Source organism: Oncorhynchus tshawytscha, linkage group LG06, assembly GCF_018296145.1.
Source record: "Oncorhynchus tshawytscha isolate Ot180627B linkage group LG06, Otsh_v2.0, whole genome shotgun sequence".
Classification (NCBI taxonomy): Eukaryota; Metazoa; Chordata; class Actinopteri; order Salmoniformes; family Salmonidae; genus Oncorhynchus; species Oncorhynchus tshawytscha.
The window spans coordinates 14,039,389-14,055,114 of record NC_056434.1 but is presented as its reverse complement, the minus strand read 5'-3'; the positions used below and the strand labels follow the sequence as shown (position 1 = coordinate 14,055,114).

The 15,726-nt window shown below is 44.4% G+C and overlaps 1 protein-coding gene across 2 annotated transcripts in view; it reads right to left on the bottom strand.

Moving 5' to 3' along the window:
- Positions 1 to 15,726, bottom strand: part of LOC112252073 (rab GTPase-activating protein 1-like) — a 152,560-nt gene that overhangs the window by 110,988 nt on the left and 25,846 nt on the right. For both annotated transcript variants that reach the window (XM_042323002.1, XM_042323003.1), the window contains 2 exons: positions 15,012 to 15,178; positions 10,573 to 10,681 (listed from right to left, as the gene is read on the bottom strand). In XM_042323002.1, coding sequence (XP_042178936.1) covers positions 10,573 to 10,681; positions 15,012 to 15,178 — 276 coding nt within the window. The remainder of the gene's footprint in view (positions 1 to 10,572; positions 10,682 to 15,011; positions 15,179 to 15,726) is intronic.

Sequence of the window (15,726 nt, the reverse complement as noted above, 5' to 3'; positions counted from 1 at the left end):
CATCAAAGATGATCAATAGAAACAGGATGCACCTGAGCTCAATTTCGAGTCTCATAGCAAAATGTGTGAACACCTGTAAATAAGGTATGTTTTATTATTTGTGAGACCTTTGGAGAATTATTTTTTTTTAACTCTAAAAACCTGTTTTAGCTTTGAAATTATGGGGTATTGTGTATAGATTGCTGAGGATTTTTTATAAGCAGAGAGTTTGAGCTGTGGTACCACCCATTCAATAGGGTAATGAGAGTGCATGCACTTGAATGTTTGCTGTGTGAATGCATTGAAATGTGTGCATATACACACACACACACACACACACACACATACAAAAGATTTTTCATTTTATACACCAAAAATATAAATTACAGTGGGCTGACAACACAAGAGAAAACGTTGACATTCCAGGTCACATTGCTGCGCATTACAATTTACCAAAACAAGAAAAGGCATGTGCACTTGCGACTTGGGAGAAAAGTGCAGGCAGGCAGAAGCATCCTCACACAGTGGGAAAGCATTCAGTCCCGTCTACAGCTGACCTCCAACTAGAAAGCCCTGAAAGGCTTTCTTTTCACGCCGCCTCCACTGACAGCTGGAATGCAGTGGAGCCTTTAGAAATGCCTGTGAATGTACTGTGAATGGCTTCTCCTCCCTGGCAAGGCTTTTTGAAAACAGTGCCGGCCTTGGAGACTGCCTCTCTACCTCCAAGGAGGTGACAACAAAACACAGGTGTGGGTGGACTTTTCACTCCGAAAGGACTACTATTATTTCTACAGTTCGAATGGTAGCACTCGGTACAGCAGAATCTTTACATTTAGTAATTTAGCAGATGCCCTTCTCCAGAGTGACTCCAGAGAGATTTTTCCCCTGGTCGGCTTGGGGCTTCGAACCAGCGATCCTTCAGTTACTGGCCCAAAGCGCTTATCCGCTAGGCTGCCTACACCAGAACCATTCGGATTCCGTTTAGATCCGCAAGCTGTAATCAACTAACGATACACTGTAAATGTACTTACTGTACTTAAGTCTCCCTGGTCAACAAGGCTTGCTAACAAAAAAAAAGTTGTTCAAAGAGCATTCCACCCTCTTGCTATCAAGAACCCATCGAGTAAGAATCAGCATGTGTGGTCACGGAAAAGTGCCGTGTCGGAAGAGCTGTGCTTGTGGGAATCGAGAAAAGCCACCGCTGTTTAGTGTTGGATCATTGCAATGCGCGTTTGGGACACCTTTGGAGTCCAAATGGTGATGTTTTTCCATTGTTTTGCCCTCATTCTAAAAAGGCCCAGTCACCCATATTTATCGTTAAAAAAAGATATTGTTCTATCTTAAAATGTGTATTGCCCACAAGCGTAAGCCTTCTTGGGGTAAAAGGTGTTTGATGTGTACATAGTGTTCTTACAGCTAATTTGTCAAAGTACTGACAGGGCAAGAAATATATTTTTTTAAGTGACAGTTACGTCTAATCAGGATATTATCTTAGAAAATATGGTCGTATCGCTTTGACAATATCGCAATACTATTTTTGCAGTAGATGACTGTACCTGTACCAAAACTCCAGTATTTCTCCTTCAAAGCTTGTTCTCTAGCTTCTTAAATAAGAGAGCTCATTTTTCTTCAGCACTTTGATTTCCATGACTGATCTAAAATAGTTCTCTCATAGATCCCTCTTGTGCCTCTGCAGAAGACCTACAGTGCATTCGGAAAGTATTCAGATCCCTTGACTTTTTCCACATCTTGTTACGTTACAGCCTTACTCTAAAATTGATTAAATCGTTCCTTCCCCCCTCAATCCACACACACCCCATAATAACAAAGCCAAAACAGATTTGAAATGTTTGCATATTTATTACAAATTTTAAAAAACGTATTTACATAAGTATTCAGACCCTTTGCTATGAAACTTGAAATTGAGCTCAGGTGGATCCTGTTTCCATTGATCATCCTTGAGATGTTTCTACAACTTGGAGTCCACCTGTGGTAAACACAATTGGGCATGATTTGGAAAGGCATACACCTTCCTATATAAAGGTCCCACAGTTAACAGTGCATGTCAGAGCAAAAACCAAGTCATGAGGTCGAAATAATTGTCTGCAGAGCTCCATGACAGGATTGTGTCGATGCACAGATCTGGGGAAGGGTACCAAAACATTTCTGCAGCATTGAAGGTCCCCAAAAACAGTGGCCTCCATTGATCTTAAAATGGAAGAAGTTTAGAACTACCAAGACTCTTCCTAGAGCTGGCCGCCTGGGTAAACTGAGCAATCGGGGGAGAAGGGCCTTGGTCAGGGAGGTGACCAAGAACCCTATGGTCACTCTGACAGAGCTCCAGAGTTCTTATGTGGAGATGGTTGTATTTCTGAAAGGTTCTCCCATCTCTGCAGCACTCCACTAAATCAGGCCTTTATGGTAGTGGCCAGACGGAAGCCACTCCCCAGTAAAAGGCACATGACAGCCCACTTGGAGTTTGCCAAAAGGCATCTTTAGGACTCTAAGACCATTAGAAACAAGATGATCTGGTCTGATGAAACCAAGATGGAACATTACGGGCAATTGTGTGTAGATGGATGAGGATTTTGAATCCATTTTAAAATAAGGCTGTAAACTAACAATATGAAAAATACATGGGGTCTGAAAACTTTCCGAATGCACTGTACGGTGAGCAATGTTTGGAACATTGAAACGCAATAAAATCAGAGTAGAGAATCGCAACATGTATAGAATCGTGAGAATCACAATACATCTCACATCAGCCCCTAAGTATTGTGATATCTTATTGTGAGGTCCCAGGCTTATAAGAAAGGAGCCTATAAGAGGTTATTTGTTTCCTTTGATTAGTATTTAAATCCCTCCAAAGACATCCGAGAATGCATTTGGTGTTCTCCATTTTCACCATGTAAAACCCTTGGGTTTCTTATCCTCCCATGTATTTGCATCCTATTGCAACCATCCAATTTTCCCAACTAAAAACCTTACTCATTCAAAATAGAACATTTCATTAGGATGGTGAAAATGGGAAAACACAGAATGAACATGAGTAAAATCCTTTTCAGTAAGTAAACCAGTGGCAGGCAGGGTGGGTGGGAGGCAGACAGACAGGCAGGGTTGGTGGGAGGCAGACAGACAGGCAGGGTTGGTGGGAGGCAGACAGGGCAGGGTTGGTGGGAGGCAGACAGGCAGGGTTGGTGGGAGGCAGACAGGACAGGGTTGGTGGGAGGCAGACAGGACAGGGGTTGGTGGGAGGCAGACAGGACAGGGTTGGTGGGAGGCAGACAGGACAGGGTTGGTGGGAGGCAGACAGGGCAGGGGTTGGTGGGAGGCAGACAGGGCAGGGGGTGGTGGGAGGCAGACAGGACAGGGTTGGTGGGAGGCAGACAGGGCAGGGTTGGTGGGAGGCAGACAGGACAGGGTTGGTGGGAGGCAGACAGGACAGGGTGGGTGGGAGGCAGACAGGACAGGGTTGGTGGGAGGCAGACAGGACAGGGTGGGTGGGAGGCAGACAGGCAGGGTGGGTGGGAGGCAGACAGGACAGGGTGGGTGGGAGGCAGACAGGACAGGGTGGGTGGGAGGCAGACAGGGTGGGTGGGAGGCAGGGTGGGTGGGAGGCAGACAGGCAGGGTGGGTGGGTGGGAGGCAGACAGGCAGGGTTGGGTGGGAGGCAGACAGGCAGGGTGGGTGGGAGGCAGACAGGCAGGGTGGGTGGGAGGCAGACAGGCAGGGTGGGTGGGAGGCAGACAGGCAGGGTGGGTGGGAGGCAGGCAGGCAGGGTGGGTGGGAGGCAGACAGGCAGGGTGGGTGGGAGGCAGACAGGCAGGGTTGGTGGGAGGCAGACAGGCAGGGTTGGTGGGAGGCAGACAGGGTTGGTGGGAGGCAGACAGGCAGGGTTGGTGGGAGGCAGACAGGGTGTTCCAAAGCTGTGGGGTATTGAGTCAAGCCAGGGAGGAGAGCCAGGGAAAGGGTGAGGTGAAAACCTGGTGGTCTTATGCCACAGCAGCAGTGAGGGCTGGTGGTGCCAAAGAGCCAACCTCACTTAACCAGGTTGGATTGCGCTCCAGTGAAACCACTGAGCCCTCCAGAACCCATCCAAAGCCTCTGGACATCGCAGTCTCAGCTCCAGCCCTGCCTCATCCTCCAACCTCATCCAAAGCTAAAAATTGTTAACAAAAACATGAAAACATTCCATTATCTCTGTCAGGTCCACATTGGGAATCCTAGACATCAATAGGAAATTACTTTGAAATAAAATATTTCAGTTGTGTATATTACATAGTTTCTATTTGATGACAATTATTTTTCACTAATCTGATCTCGGGTAAGGCAGTAGCAGACAGACGTTCTCTGTGCCCCCCATACTGTACTGTATTTAGTCATCCTATTTAGCTAGGCTAGCTGCAAAGCTGTCTGACAAAATAATTTTACTAGGTCTTCAAAGGTAAGGCATACTTTCACAAACGGTCTCTTTTCCTCTCAACGTTGTGTGCATTCCGAAGTCATCCATTCTATGCGGTGTGTGTATCTAACCTAACATAGCAGGCAAAAAATGTATCCTTCATCTCGGTCCGAGCCGGGGGGAAAAACTGCCGCAATGGATTACGGTGATTGTAGTTAATTACCACGTAGTTGCGCTGAACAAGGTTGAATATTTGATTAATGAAAACCACAACGCCCTTCAGCACAGCATAGTTGACATGGTTTCTCTTGAATGATTTCACTATAGAAAGGTTGGGCTCACAAAAAAAAAAAAATGTACTCCTTGTAATTTAAGTAATTGAGCCAATGTCAGTCAATTAGTTGTTTAATAAGTGAAAAAAACCTGAAATGTCAGTAAATCGCTCAGCACATGCAGCCAGGAGCAGGAGGAGAAAATGTGTGTTTTTTTGTTGTTGTTGCTGCTATTCAAACAATTATAACGCTGCACATGGTCATTTGGCTGACCCAATAACCGTTATTCCAAAATTCCATGACCGTCACAGCCCTATCACACACACCCACACACACACTAGGGCTGCACGATTCATCAAATTCAGATCGAAATTGCGATATTGACATGTTCAATGTCCTTATCGAAAGAGGCTGCGATTTTCTCCTTTCTTTGGACACTCTTTCTTTGACACTTCTTTGATACCTCCAATAAGATGAGCACACTCCGTTCATTCACTCTCTATATGCACAGAGGATGCTGACCAATCAGAAGCGGGCTCTCAATCTGTGCATGGTATGTACATGCTGGCCAATCATAACCATCCCCACTTAGAGCGAACAGTTAGTTAGGTGCTGGTGAGGAGAGATGTCATTAATGTTTGTGGAAATGTATGTAAATGTTGTCTGTTGTTGTCCATGTACAGTACCAGTCAAAAGTTTGGACACCTACTCATTCAAGGGTTTTTCTTTATTTTCACTATTTTCTACATTGTTGAATAATAGTGAAGACATCAAAACTATGAAATAACACATTTGGAATCATGTAGAAACTAAAAGAAGAGCTATATAGAATATATTTAGATTTTTTTAATTCTTCAAAGTAGCCACCCTTTGCCCTGATGACAGCTTTACACACTCTTGGCATTTTCTCAACCAGCTTCATGAGGTAGTCACCTGGAATACATTTCAATTAACAGGTGTGCATTGTTAAAATAGTCCCTTTACTTTTTAACGCATTTGAGCCAATCAGTTGTGTTTGCCCGCTTTGAGGACAATACAGTGCCACTGACACGGCCCGCAACTAAAACATGCGGACTCTCCTTCACTGCAGCCGACGTGAGGAAAACATTTAAACGTGTCAACCCTCGCAAGGCTGCAGGCCCAGACGGCATCCCCAGCCGCGCCCTCAGAGCATGCGCAGACCAGCTGGCTGGTGTGTTTAAGGACATATTCAATCAATCCCTATCCCAGTCTGTTGTTCCCACATGCTTCAAGAGGGCCACCATTGTTCCTGTTCCCAAGAAAGCTAAGGTAACTGAGCTAAACGACTACCGCCCCGTAGCACTCACTTCTGTCAGCATGAAGTGCTTTGAGAGACTAGTCAAGGACCATATCACCTCCACCCTACCTGACACCCTAGACCCACTACAATTTGCTTACCGCCCAAATAGGTCCACAGACGATGCAATCTCAACCACACTGCACACTGCCCTAACCCATCTGGACAAGAGGAATACCTATGTGAGAATGCTGTTCATCGACTACAGCTCGGCATTTAACACCATAGTGCCCTCCAAGCTCGTCATCAAGCTCGAGACCCTGGGTCTCGACCCCGCCCTGTGCAACTGGGTACTGGACTTCCTGACGGGCCGCCCCCAGGTGGTGAGGGTAGGCAACAACATCTCCACCCCGCTGATCCTCAACACTGGGGCCCCACAAGGGTGCGTTCTGAGCCCTCTCCTGTACTCCCTGTTCACCCACGACTGCGTGGCCACGCACGCCTCCAACTCAATCAGCAAGTATGCAGACGACACAACAGTGGCAGGCTTGATTACCAACAACGACGAGACGGCCTACAGGGAGGAGGTGAGGGCCCTCGGAGTGTAGTGTCAGGAAAATAACCTCAAACTCAACGTCAACAAAACTAAGGAGATGATTGTGGACTTCAGGAAACAGCAGAGGGAACACCCCCCTATCCACATCGATGGAACAGTAGTGGAGAGGGTAGTAAGTTAAGTTCCTCGGCGTACACATCACAGACAAACTGAATTGGTCCACCCACACAGACAGCATCGTGAAGAAGGCGCAGCAGCGCCTCTTCAACCTCAGGAGGCTGAAGAAATTCGGCTTGTCACCAAAAGCACTCACAAACATCTACAGATGCACAATCGAGAGCATCCTGTCGGGCTGTATCACCGCCTGGTACGGCAACTGCTCCGCCCTCAACCGTAAGGCTCTCCAGAGGGTAGTGAGGTCTGCACAACGCATCACCGGGGGCAAACTACCTGCCCTCCAGGATACCTACACCACCCGATGTCACAGGAAGGCCATAAAGATCATCAAGGACAACAACCACCCGAGTCACTGCCTGTTCACCCCGCTATCATCCAGAAGGCGAGGTCAGTACAGGTGCATCAAAGCTGGGACCGAGAGACTGAAAAACAGCTTCTATCTCAAGGCCATCAGACTGTTAAACAGCCACCACTAACATTGAGTGGCTGCTGCCAACACACTGACTCAACTCCAGCCACTTTAATAATGGGAATTGATGGGAAATGATGTAAAATATATCACTAGCCACTTTAAACAATGCTACCTAATATAATGTTTACATACCCTACATTATTCATCTCATATGTATACGTATATACTGTACTCTATATCATCTACTGCATCCTTATGTAATACATGTATCACTAGCCACTTTAACTATGCCACTTTGTTTACATACTCATCTCATATGTATATACTGCACTCAATACCATCTACTGTATCTTGCCTATGCCGCTCTGTACCATCACTCATTCACATATCTTATGTACATATTCTTTATCCCCTTACACTTGTGTCTATAAGGTAGTAGTTTTGTTAGCTAGATTACTTGTTGGTTATTACTGCATTGTCGGAACTAGAAGCACAAGCATTTCGCTACACTCGCACTAACATCTGCTAATCATGTGTATGTGACAAATAAAATTTGATTTGATTTGTGTTGTGACAATTTAGAGGTGATATACAGAAGAAAGCCCTGACACCAACAAGAAGAAGATACGTATTTGGGCCATGAAACACGAGCAATGGACATTAGACCAGTAGAAATCTGTCCTTTGCTCTGATGAGTCCAAATCACAGTTCCCACCGTGAAGCATGGAGGAGGTGGTGTGATGGTGTTTTGCTGGTGACACTTGGTGATTTATTTAGAATTCAAGAAACACTTAACCAGCATGGCTACCACAACATTCTGCAGCGATACACCATCCAATCTGGTTTGCACTTAGTCGGACCATCATTTGTTTTTCAACAGGACAATGACCCAAAACACACCTCCAGGCTGTGTAAGGCCTATTTGATCAAGAAGGAGAGCGATGGAGTACTGCATCAGATGACCTGGCCTCCAAATCACCTGACCTCAACCCAATTGAGATGGTTTGGGATGAGTTGGATCACAGAGTGAAGGAAAAGCAGCCAACAAGTGCTCAGTATGTGTGAGAACTCCTTCAAGACAGCTGGAAATGCATTCCTCATGAAGTTGGTTGAGAGAATGCTAAGTGTGCAAAGCTGTCATCAAGGCAAAGGGTGGCTACTAGGAAGAATCTAAAATATATTTTTATATGATTAACACTTTTTTGGTTACTACACTGTGTTATTTCATAGTTGGTCTTCACCATTATTATACAATGTAGAAAATAGTAAAAAGAAAAGGAAAACCCTGGAATGATTAGGTGCCCAAACTTTTGAATGGTACTGTATGTTTTAGTTTGTTAACAACAAAAAAGTCAAACTAATGTGTGACAAAAACATGACTCCTATATACACTGTCAGCAAAGACTGCTTCAAGAAGATAAACAAGCGGGACAGGAGATAAAAGATTCCATCTCGCACATATTTTTCCCAAGTCACCATCCCAACACAGTATAACAAAATTAATGGAGTAATTGAATGAGCTCACACGTTGATTATTACACGACTACATAAGACCTTGGGTCTAGGAGAACAACTGAGCCCTACATTCGTTAGAAAGTACACTATTGATGAGTTTCAACTGAAAGGTCTGTGCTTGTAAACATCATAGGCTCCTTTAACCGCCTTGGGCCTGAATGAGGACCAGCCAGTGTGCATAATGATAACGGCGCAAATGTGGCAAAGGCCAACTCGTTGAATGACTCATCCAACTGCGGTCCAACTCATCCCAAACCATCTCAATAAACTTCAGTTAGTGCTAAACATGGCTGCTAGAATCTCGACTAGAACCCCAAAATGTGATCATATTACTCCAGTGCTAGCCTCCCTACACTGGCTTCCTGTCAAGGCAAGGGCTGATTTCAAGGTTTCACTGCTAACCTACAAAGCATCACATGGGCTTGCTCCTACCCATCTCTCCAATTTGGTCCTGCAGTACAAACCTACTGGATGCTACGGTCACAAAATGCAGGCCTCCTTACTGTCCCTAGAATTTCTAAGCAAACCGCTGGAAGCAGGGCTTTCTACTATAGAGCTCCATTTTTATGGAATGGTCTGCCTATCCATGTGAGAGACAGAATCAGTCTCGACCTTTAAGTACTTATTGAAGACTCATCTCTTCAGTAGGTCCTATGATTGAGTGTAGTCTGGCCCAGGGGTGCAAAGGTGAACGGCAAGGCACTGGAGCAACGAACCGCCCTTGCTGTCTGTGGCTGGTCGGCTCCCCTCTCTCCACTGGGATTCTTTGCCTCTGACCCTATTGCAGGGACTGAGTCACTGGCTTACTAGTGCTCTTCAGTTAGTGCTCTTCAGTTAGTGCTTCCATACCATGACCTTCCTGTCCGGTTTTGCACCCCCTCGGGCTCGTGCCGTGGAGGAGATCTTCATGGGCTATAGCCTTGTCTCAGGGTAATAAGTTGGTGGTCTGTTGATATCCTTCTAGTGGTTTGGGGGCTGTGTTTTGGCAAAGTGGATGGGGTTATATTCTGCCTGGTTGGCCCTGTCCATGCAGCATGAATGGGGAGCTAACATGATGCAGCCCAGACTCCCAGTGCTGGCTAAGAGGGGCAGGCACGGTACACTTGTGCTATAAGGGGGACATCAGCTGTGCTGATACAGACTTGATCCATGAGACACATTTGACAGAAGTACCGAAAGAAAAACAAAATCTAGTACCAACCTGTTTATGTTCTAGTGTTGAAAAAGTACAGGAGTTTCAGTATACCTTGTAACACTACTATACCCGCGCCATCGCCTCACCCTCATGACAGCTCACACACACCCAAACTAAATTAAACTTCATAGTTGACTCATGGCCGCCACATGTGAGGAGGGGGGCGAGCCTCAAGAAAATGCAACGTGAGCCAATGTGTTGATAATGTTCAATTATCTGGACAGATCTCATCTGGATGAGGTGTTCCCGCCAGCGAGGAGAAACGATTGCCCGAAATATATCAATAAAACAAATGCTCTCCTCCAACAAGCGGTTTGTGTAAAAGCAATCTGTTTTCTTTTCCTCTCTCGCCTTGTACATCTAAGTAAGCTCTAAGACGCAGGTCGTTTTTCTTGTAAATTATGGGGGGACGGAGTGCATTTTTCAACCAAGAAATATTTGGTCATGAAATGTTGTCTGTGTCAATGAGGAGGATGGAATTCAATGTGCCATGTCATTTTGCCTGGAGAGGTGTGCAAGTTCTCATGGTGACCTTGGAGAGGTTAGGGAAAGGCCAGCCAACATGTCAACACTAGCACCCCAACACAACAACACACCTTTACTAAGTCTTCAGGGGGAACAGAGACTTATATGTAGACTGAAAGAGGCGGGAGAGAGATGGAATGAAATAGAAAGAGTGAGAGAAAGGGGGCTGGATAGAGGGAGAGAGGGAAAGAGACAGGGAGGGAGACGGGAAGAGAGAGGGAAAGACAGACGGGGAGGGAAAGACGGGTGAGAGATAGGGAAAGACAGAAAGAGCTCCATACCTTCCTCAGGCTCCTCTTCCTCAACATGGCCCCAGTTGTTCCTCTCAGTCTCCCTCTGCAGGCTCACTACCTCCAACATGGAATCAGCCTGGCCATCCTTCTCACCACCCTACACACACACACAGTGTGGGATTAATCTGTTAACACATCAAGTGTTATGGATAACTGCAACAGCACTGACAAGTCAATTCTACATGCAAAAAAAACATGATTTTGTAACAGAGCAGTTGGAAAGTCTCTTTAGACATCCTCAATATGTTTCAGAGTGCCTCAGTCTGAAAAAAACACCTTCTAAAGTTAGCATCACCTTTGCCACTGCCCGAGGGGAGCGCGCTGAAAATATAATTACACGTACAGGAGGAAATTAAATAGAGCGGCAGTGGAGAGTGCCAAGGATCCCACCAGCGGCCTTTTGACCAGACTGTCTGGCAATAGGGTTCACAGGGAGCCTGTGCAATCAGAGCACAGAGAGACTGTGCTCACTCACCTACGCAGGTCACTTCTTAAGTTGGGCTTTGTCACATTGCACACATTGATGGTTTTGTATCACTGTTGTTGATACTGGGGTCATATGGGCTCAGCACTCATGGTGAGAAGTGGATTTAAACTAACACTAAGTGCAAGGACACAAATTGAAGACTATACTGTACATCCAAGACATTTATAGGCAATGCATAGTTTTCTAATCGCTATCGACAGTCATACATAGTCATTACGGCAATATTATAATTTACTAAGGTTTAGACAGTAGAGATAAGGATGTCACGATAAGCTATGTTTGCAATATTACCCTAGTGAAGGACCCTCCACCAACACCTTAAACCCTTTTTATTTCCTTGTGAAATATGTTGAGTGCGACAACAGTGACTGTTATTCCGCCGTTAATGAGAGGTCCGCGGAACAAATTAAATCATATACGTAGCTAGTGGCTGGGATTAGAATCTTGTGCACACACTACAATGGCTCTCTTTTAATTAGCTTCCAACTACAGCAGCCGGCATTCTTTCCTGCCTGCTGATTAGATAACTAGAGAGAGAGGCAATCAGCCAGGGTCCTAATTACTACAGCCAGATAATGACAGGCTTCCTCGTATTAGGGCACCCAATGATACAAAGGCTACGTCTCAAACGCACCCTAAGCAGTGCACTACATAGGGAATAGGTTGCCATTTGGGATGGACCCAAAGCCTCCGTTTGCTGCCTCACCTGCTCCCCGGAAGCAGAGTGGAGAGGATATCTGGCTTTCAAACAAACAGGCAACGGGTTTGTGTTTCCAACTCTGGCTTGGATGGGGATGCACTTGTGTGCTTGGCCAGCAATTGAATGAGTTGTCGCCCTCATGCATTTCGGAGGAGGGGCATGGGTCAAGTACATTGGGTGTGGTTGTACGCGTGTACCCAACAGGCTCGGTTGCATCGGATTAGATAATAGAGGGATATCTTGATAGTTATAAGTGGCTTTGTTTCCTGAGTCTGTGCAGGGTCATCTATTTCTCACTTAACATGGAGGACTACCAGAAGAAAACAATACGACCGATACCTCCACCTTCGTGCAAGGTAAGCTTTAGTCCTGGCATTGCTTTTCATCTTTTAGAGTTGAAATTCGTAGGACCAGTAAGCAGAACACACAACAGCCCTCTTGTATTGTCCCTTGTCGTATTCACTAGAAAGAAAATGGAAGCCAGTGGGGCAAAACAGGGAGGACTACTAGAACAATAAGAGAAGGTTGGTTAAAACTTTAGGTGTGCTCTTTCAAAACAGAACAATATTTCATCTTCTTGTAGGCATTTGCCTTTTATTATAGCCATTGCGTTTGCCAAGAAGGAGCTAAAGACATTCAAATTTTACCCTGTTGTTATGCTCATTGTCATGGTGACCTGATAGCTGCATGTTCTAAATTCCTCCTTTTAAATTCAGACTTTCCACTGCTTTAATTTCTTCACGTTCCCAACAGTAAGTTAGCTGCTTGCCGTAGCCTACTTGTAAATCATTTGTAAATAATGACCTTGTATTTTCCTGTTATGGTGAATAAAATGTTGGCTCCTTAAAGTGTTGTCAGATATGTTCTGGTAATTATATGAGTTGGCTAGAATTAGGGATGTGCATCTCTCCTTCCAAGCATGATACGATGCGCATCTCCTGTAGATACAATACAGGAACAATATTTTTAGTTTGAAACGATTTGGTTCGATGCAATGACATTTTTTGCATGAACAAATTAATTTCCCATTCTAAATTACAATCTGACATCAATGGAACTCAGGAACTGTGCCTCTGAGCTGAAACTGTCTGAACTGACTTCTCCGAGTGACTCTCTGTCTGTCTGTCTGTCTGTCTGTCTGTCTGTCTGTGTGAGTGATATGATTTCTCTCCCCCTGTGGGGACCAGAAGTCCTCACAAGGAGAGTAAAGCAAGTTAAATTCCAGCATGTCACTGGGCCCCACAAGGAAAAAGGCTTTTTAAGACTTAAGGGTTAGGTTTAGGGAAAATACGATTTTAAAGGGAATTACTATCCTTGTGGGCACCAAAAAATGTATTCCCATTCAAAATCGTATTTTGAATTCTAATTCTAATTCTAACCATAACCCTAAACCTAATTCTGAAAAAGCCTTTTTCCTTGTGGGGCCCAGTGAAATGTCAGAATTTAACTTGCTTTACTCTCCTTGTGAGGACCAAAAAATGTATAACAAAACATGTGTGATGGGGAACATGAACTGATCATCTACCACAATTAGTGGGGGGGTCAATTCTGCCTTTTGTTAACTTGTCATTTTAGCAGATGAGAAATGTTGAGCAAGAAACACATCAATATGGATCTTTAGAAATGAACTATGACATAGCCAAATAATATAACACAGCTTTTGATTTCACCCCAGTCTCAAAAGCAAATGGCTTTGAGCGTTTGTAACTTCACAAGAGAGCTGCTCTTCCTCCGCACCAACCAATGCACCGGACAGTACAGCTCGCAAAAAAATTATTGCTGTCCTTGTTATTAAATTACACCTTTACCCTGTTTGCAAATGCACTGACTGTTTAAAGCAAAACTAGCACAACTATTCATGGTGAACCTGGCAATCAAAAAGCCCCAATCTACAGTTAGATGTGCGATCAGAAAGATGCGAGTGGGGTCCACTCTGGTAGCCTACAGAACTCTGCTGGTAAAACACAATTTTCTACAGTGCATTTGGTAACAATGACCCAGCAAATTGCCTGGCTAGTCACCCAACTAATAGAGCCTGTGACTTGACATTACGAAAGCCATTTTACAAGCAATTGAATGCTGAAGGTGGCGCGAGCAGCTACGCACTGTGCACACAATTGTTATCCGACTTGAAGATCAATGATGCATAAATGCAGTCAAAGGATTAGAGGTATTTTCGTAACGTTTGGATCGATTGTCTGACAGATTCATCCTACACTCGGAACGATTTGGGTTCCTACAGACCGATGAACTCGTATCTTAAACGTTTGAACCGGGGACCGATGTTTATCGGTGAATCTTTACATCACTAAAATGTATAAATTAATTGGTTTATGCAGGTCCTAGGAAACAGAAGGCTGACAACATTTATTCTCAAAAGAATAGAAAAGCATATTTTTTGTTTTATTATGTTACTGGTCTTTGTAGCCCATTGTTGTTGTGCCATGCAAATTAAATCAATAGTTCTTATGTTGTTCATTAAACAGACAAGAGACACACTTAGCCTACATTCCCCTGTGCTGATCACAGTCCAACTTCAGTGTCACAAACACATGGAACCACTGCCATACAACAACAAAAAAATTTTTTGTAAACAAAGCCCCCATCCTCATTTTTTTTATTGCTAAAGAAACATTAATCTTCCCTTTCCAATCATGTCAACAACAAAACATGTAAAAACCTGGACCTGGCTGAACCACTGCAGGATGACTTCACAAAGTAGCTTTTTGGTTGGATGCGATCACAACATTGTGATGCGCTCTCTCTTCTTTCAAACGCCAACATTTATTTTGCCATAATAATCCATCGTTTATTAGCAAAACATAAATATTTACCTGTCAAGGTCAAGAGAATTAAAAAATATATATATATATATGCGTGTGTGTGTGTGTGTGTGTGTAAAAATAAATATATAAAGCATTTTTGTGAAGATTTGTGAATGAAAATAAAAAGTGTGATGTTGGACAACAGTATGTTGATGATTTAATGCGTGCCAAAGACAGCAAAATGAAAGGCAACGTTTATACTGAGGGGTTGGTGGGACTATTAAATACATTACCGCAAATCATGACTATGTCGGTTGGCGGAAATAAAAGCACAGGTTTTGTTGCCGGCAATACCTGTCAGATATAAAGAATAAGTGACAAAAAGTTGGCTGAAAAACATCCTGATGAGAAAGATATGTAATGAATACGACCCTAATGAGGTTGTGCTATCAAGGCCTACTAAGTGCCCCGGTACCTGTTTGAGTTTGAGGTAGAAGGTCTCGCTGAAGGCCTTGCGGCTGAAGTACCAGAAGCGCTCGTTGGCCGGGTAGACGCGCACCAGTGTCTCCAGCAGGAAGCGCACTGGCTCCAACACCTCAGTCACCACCAAGTCCACGGCCACAGTCATGTACACCTGCTTGTCTGGAGAGAGACCACCACAAAGGTCAAGGTCACACACTGGAGGGCTAGGGGTGGTGTGGGGGTTAAATCAGAGCTCTGTAGTGCCAACAGTGGCTCTAGAATTTAAACAAGTACCATGTAGGCTACCTGCCCTAGTCAAAGTGGGCATTGCAGCTTGACAATGAAGTGGATGAAGTGAAAAGGGTATTAACTTGCTTTAATTGTGTGTTTAGAGGGAAGAAAACATTTAGCACCTGCTGTTTTAAATTAGGTACACCACCATGATTTACTAAGAGAAATCTTGGATCCCACAGCAGCCACTAACTATACTACGGACAGCACCTCACCTACCTCGCTCACCTCACCTACCTCGCTCACCATTCCCATAGGAAGATAGACTATTGATAAATGCAGAATTGAGATCATATTACTACAACCAAGAACAACAAACTCTTTGAATTATTTAGAATCTAAGGAAACTGCATTCCAAATGATATAATGTCATGAAAAACTGCGTAAATCTAATCTGTCCTATAGCAAAAAGTCTGGGGTAACAGATTTTCCAACAA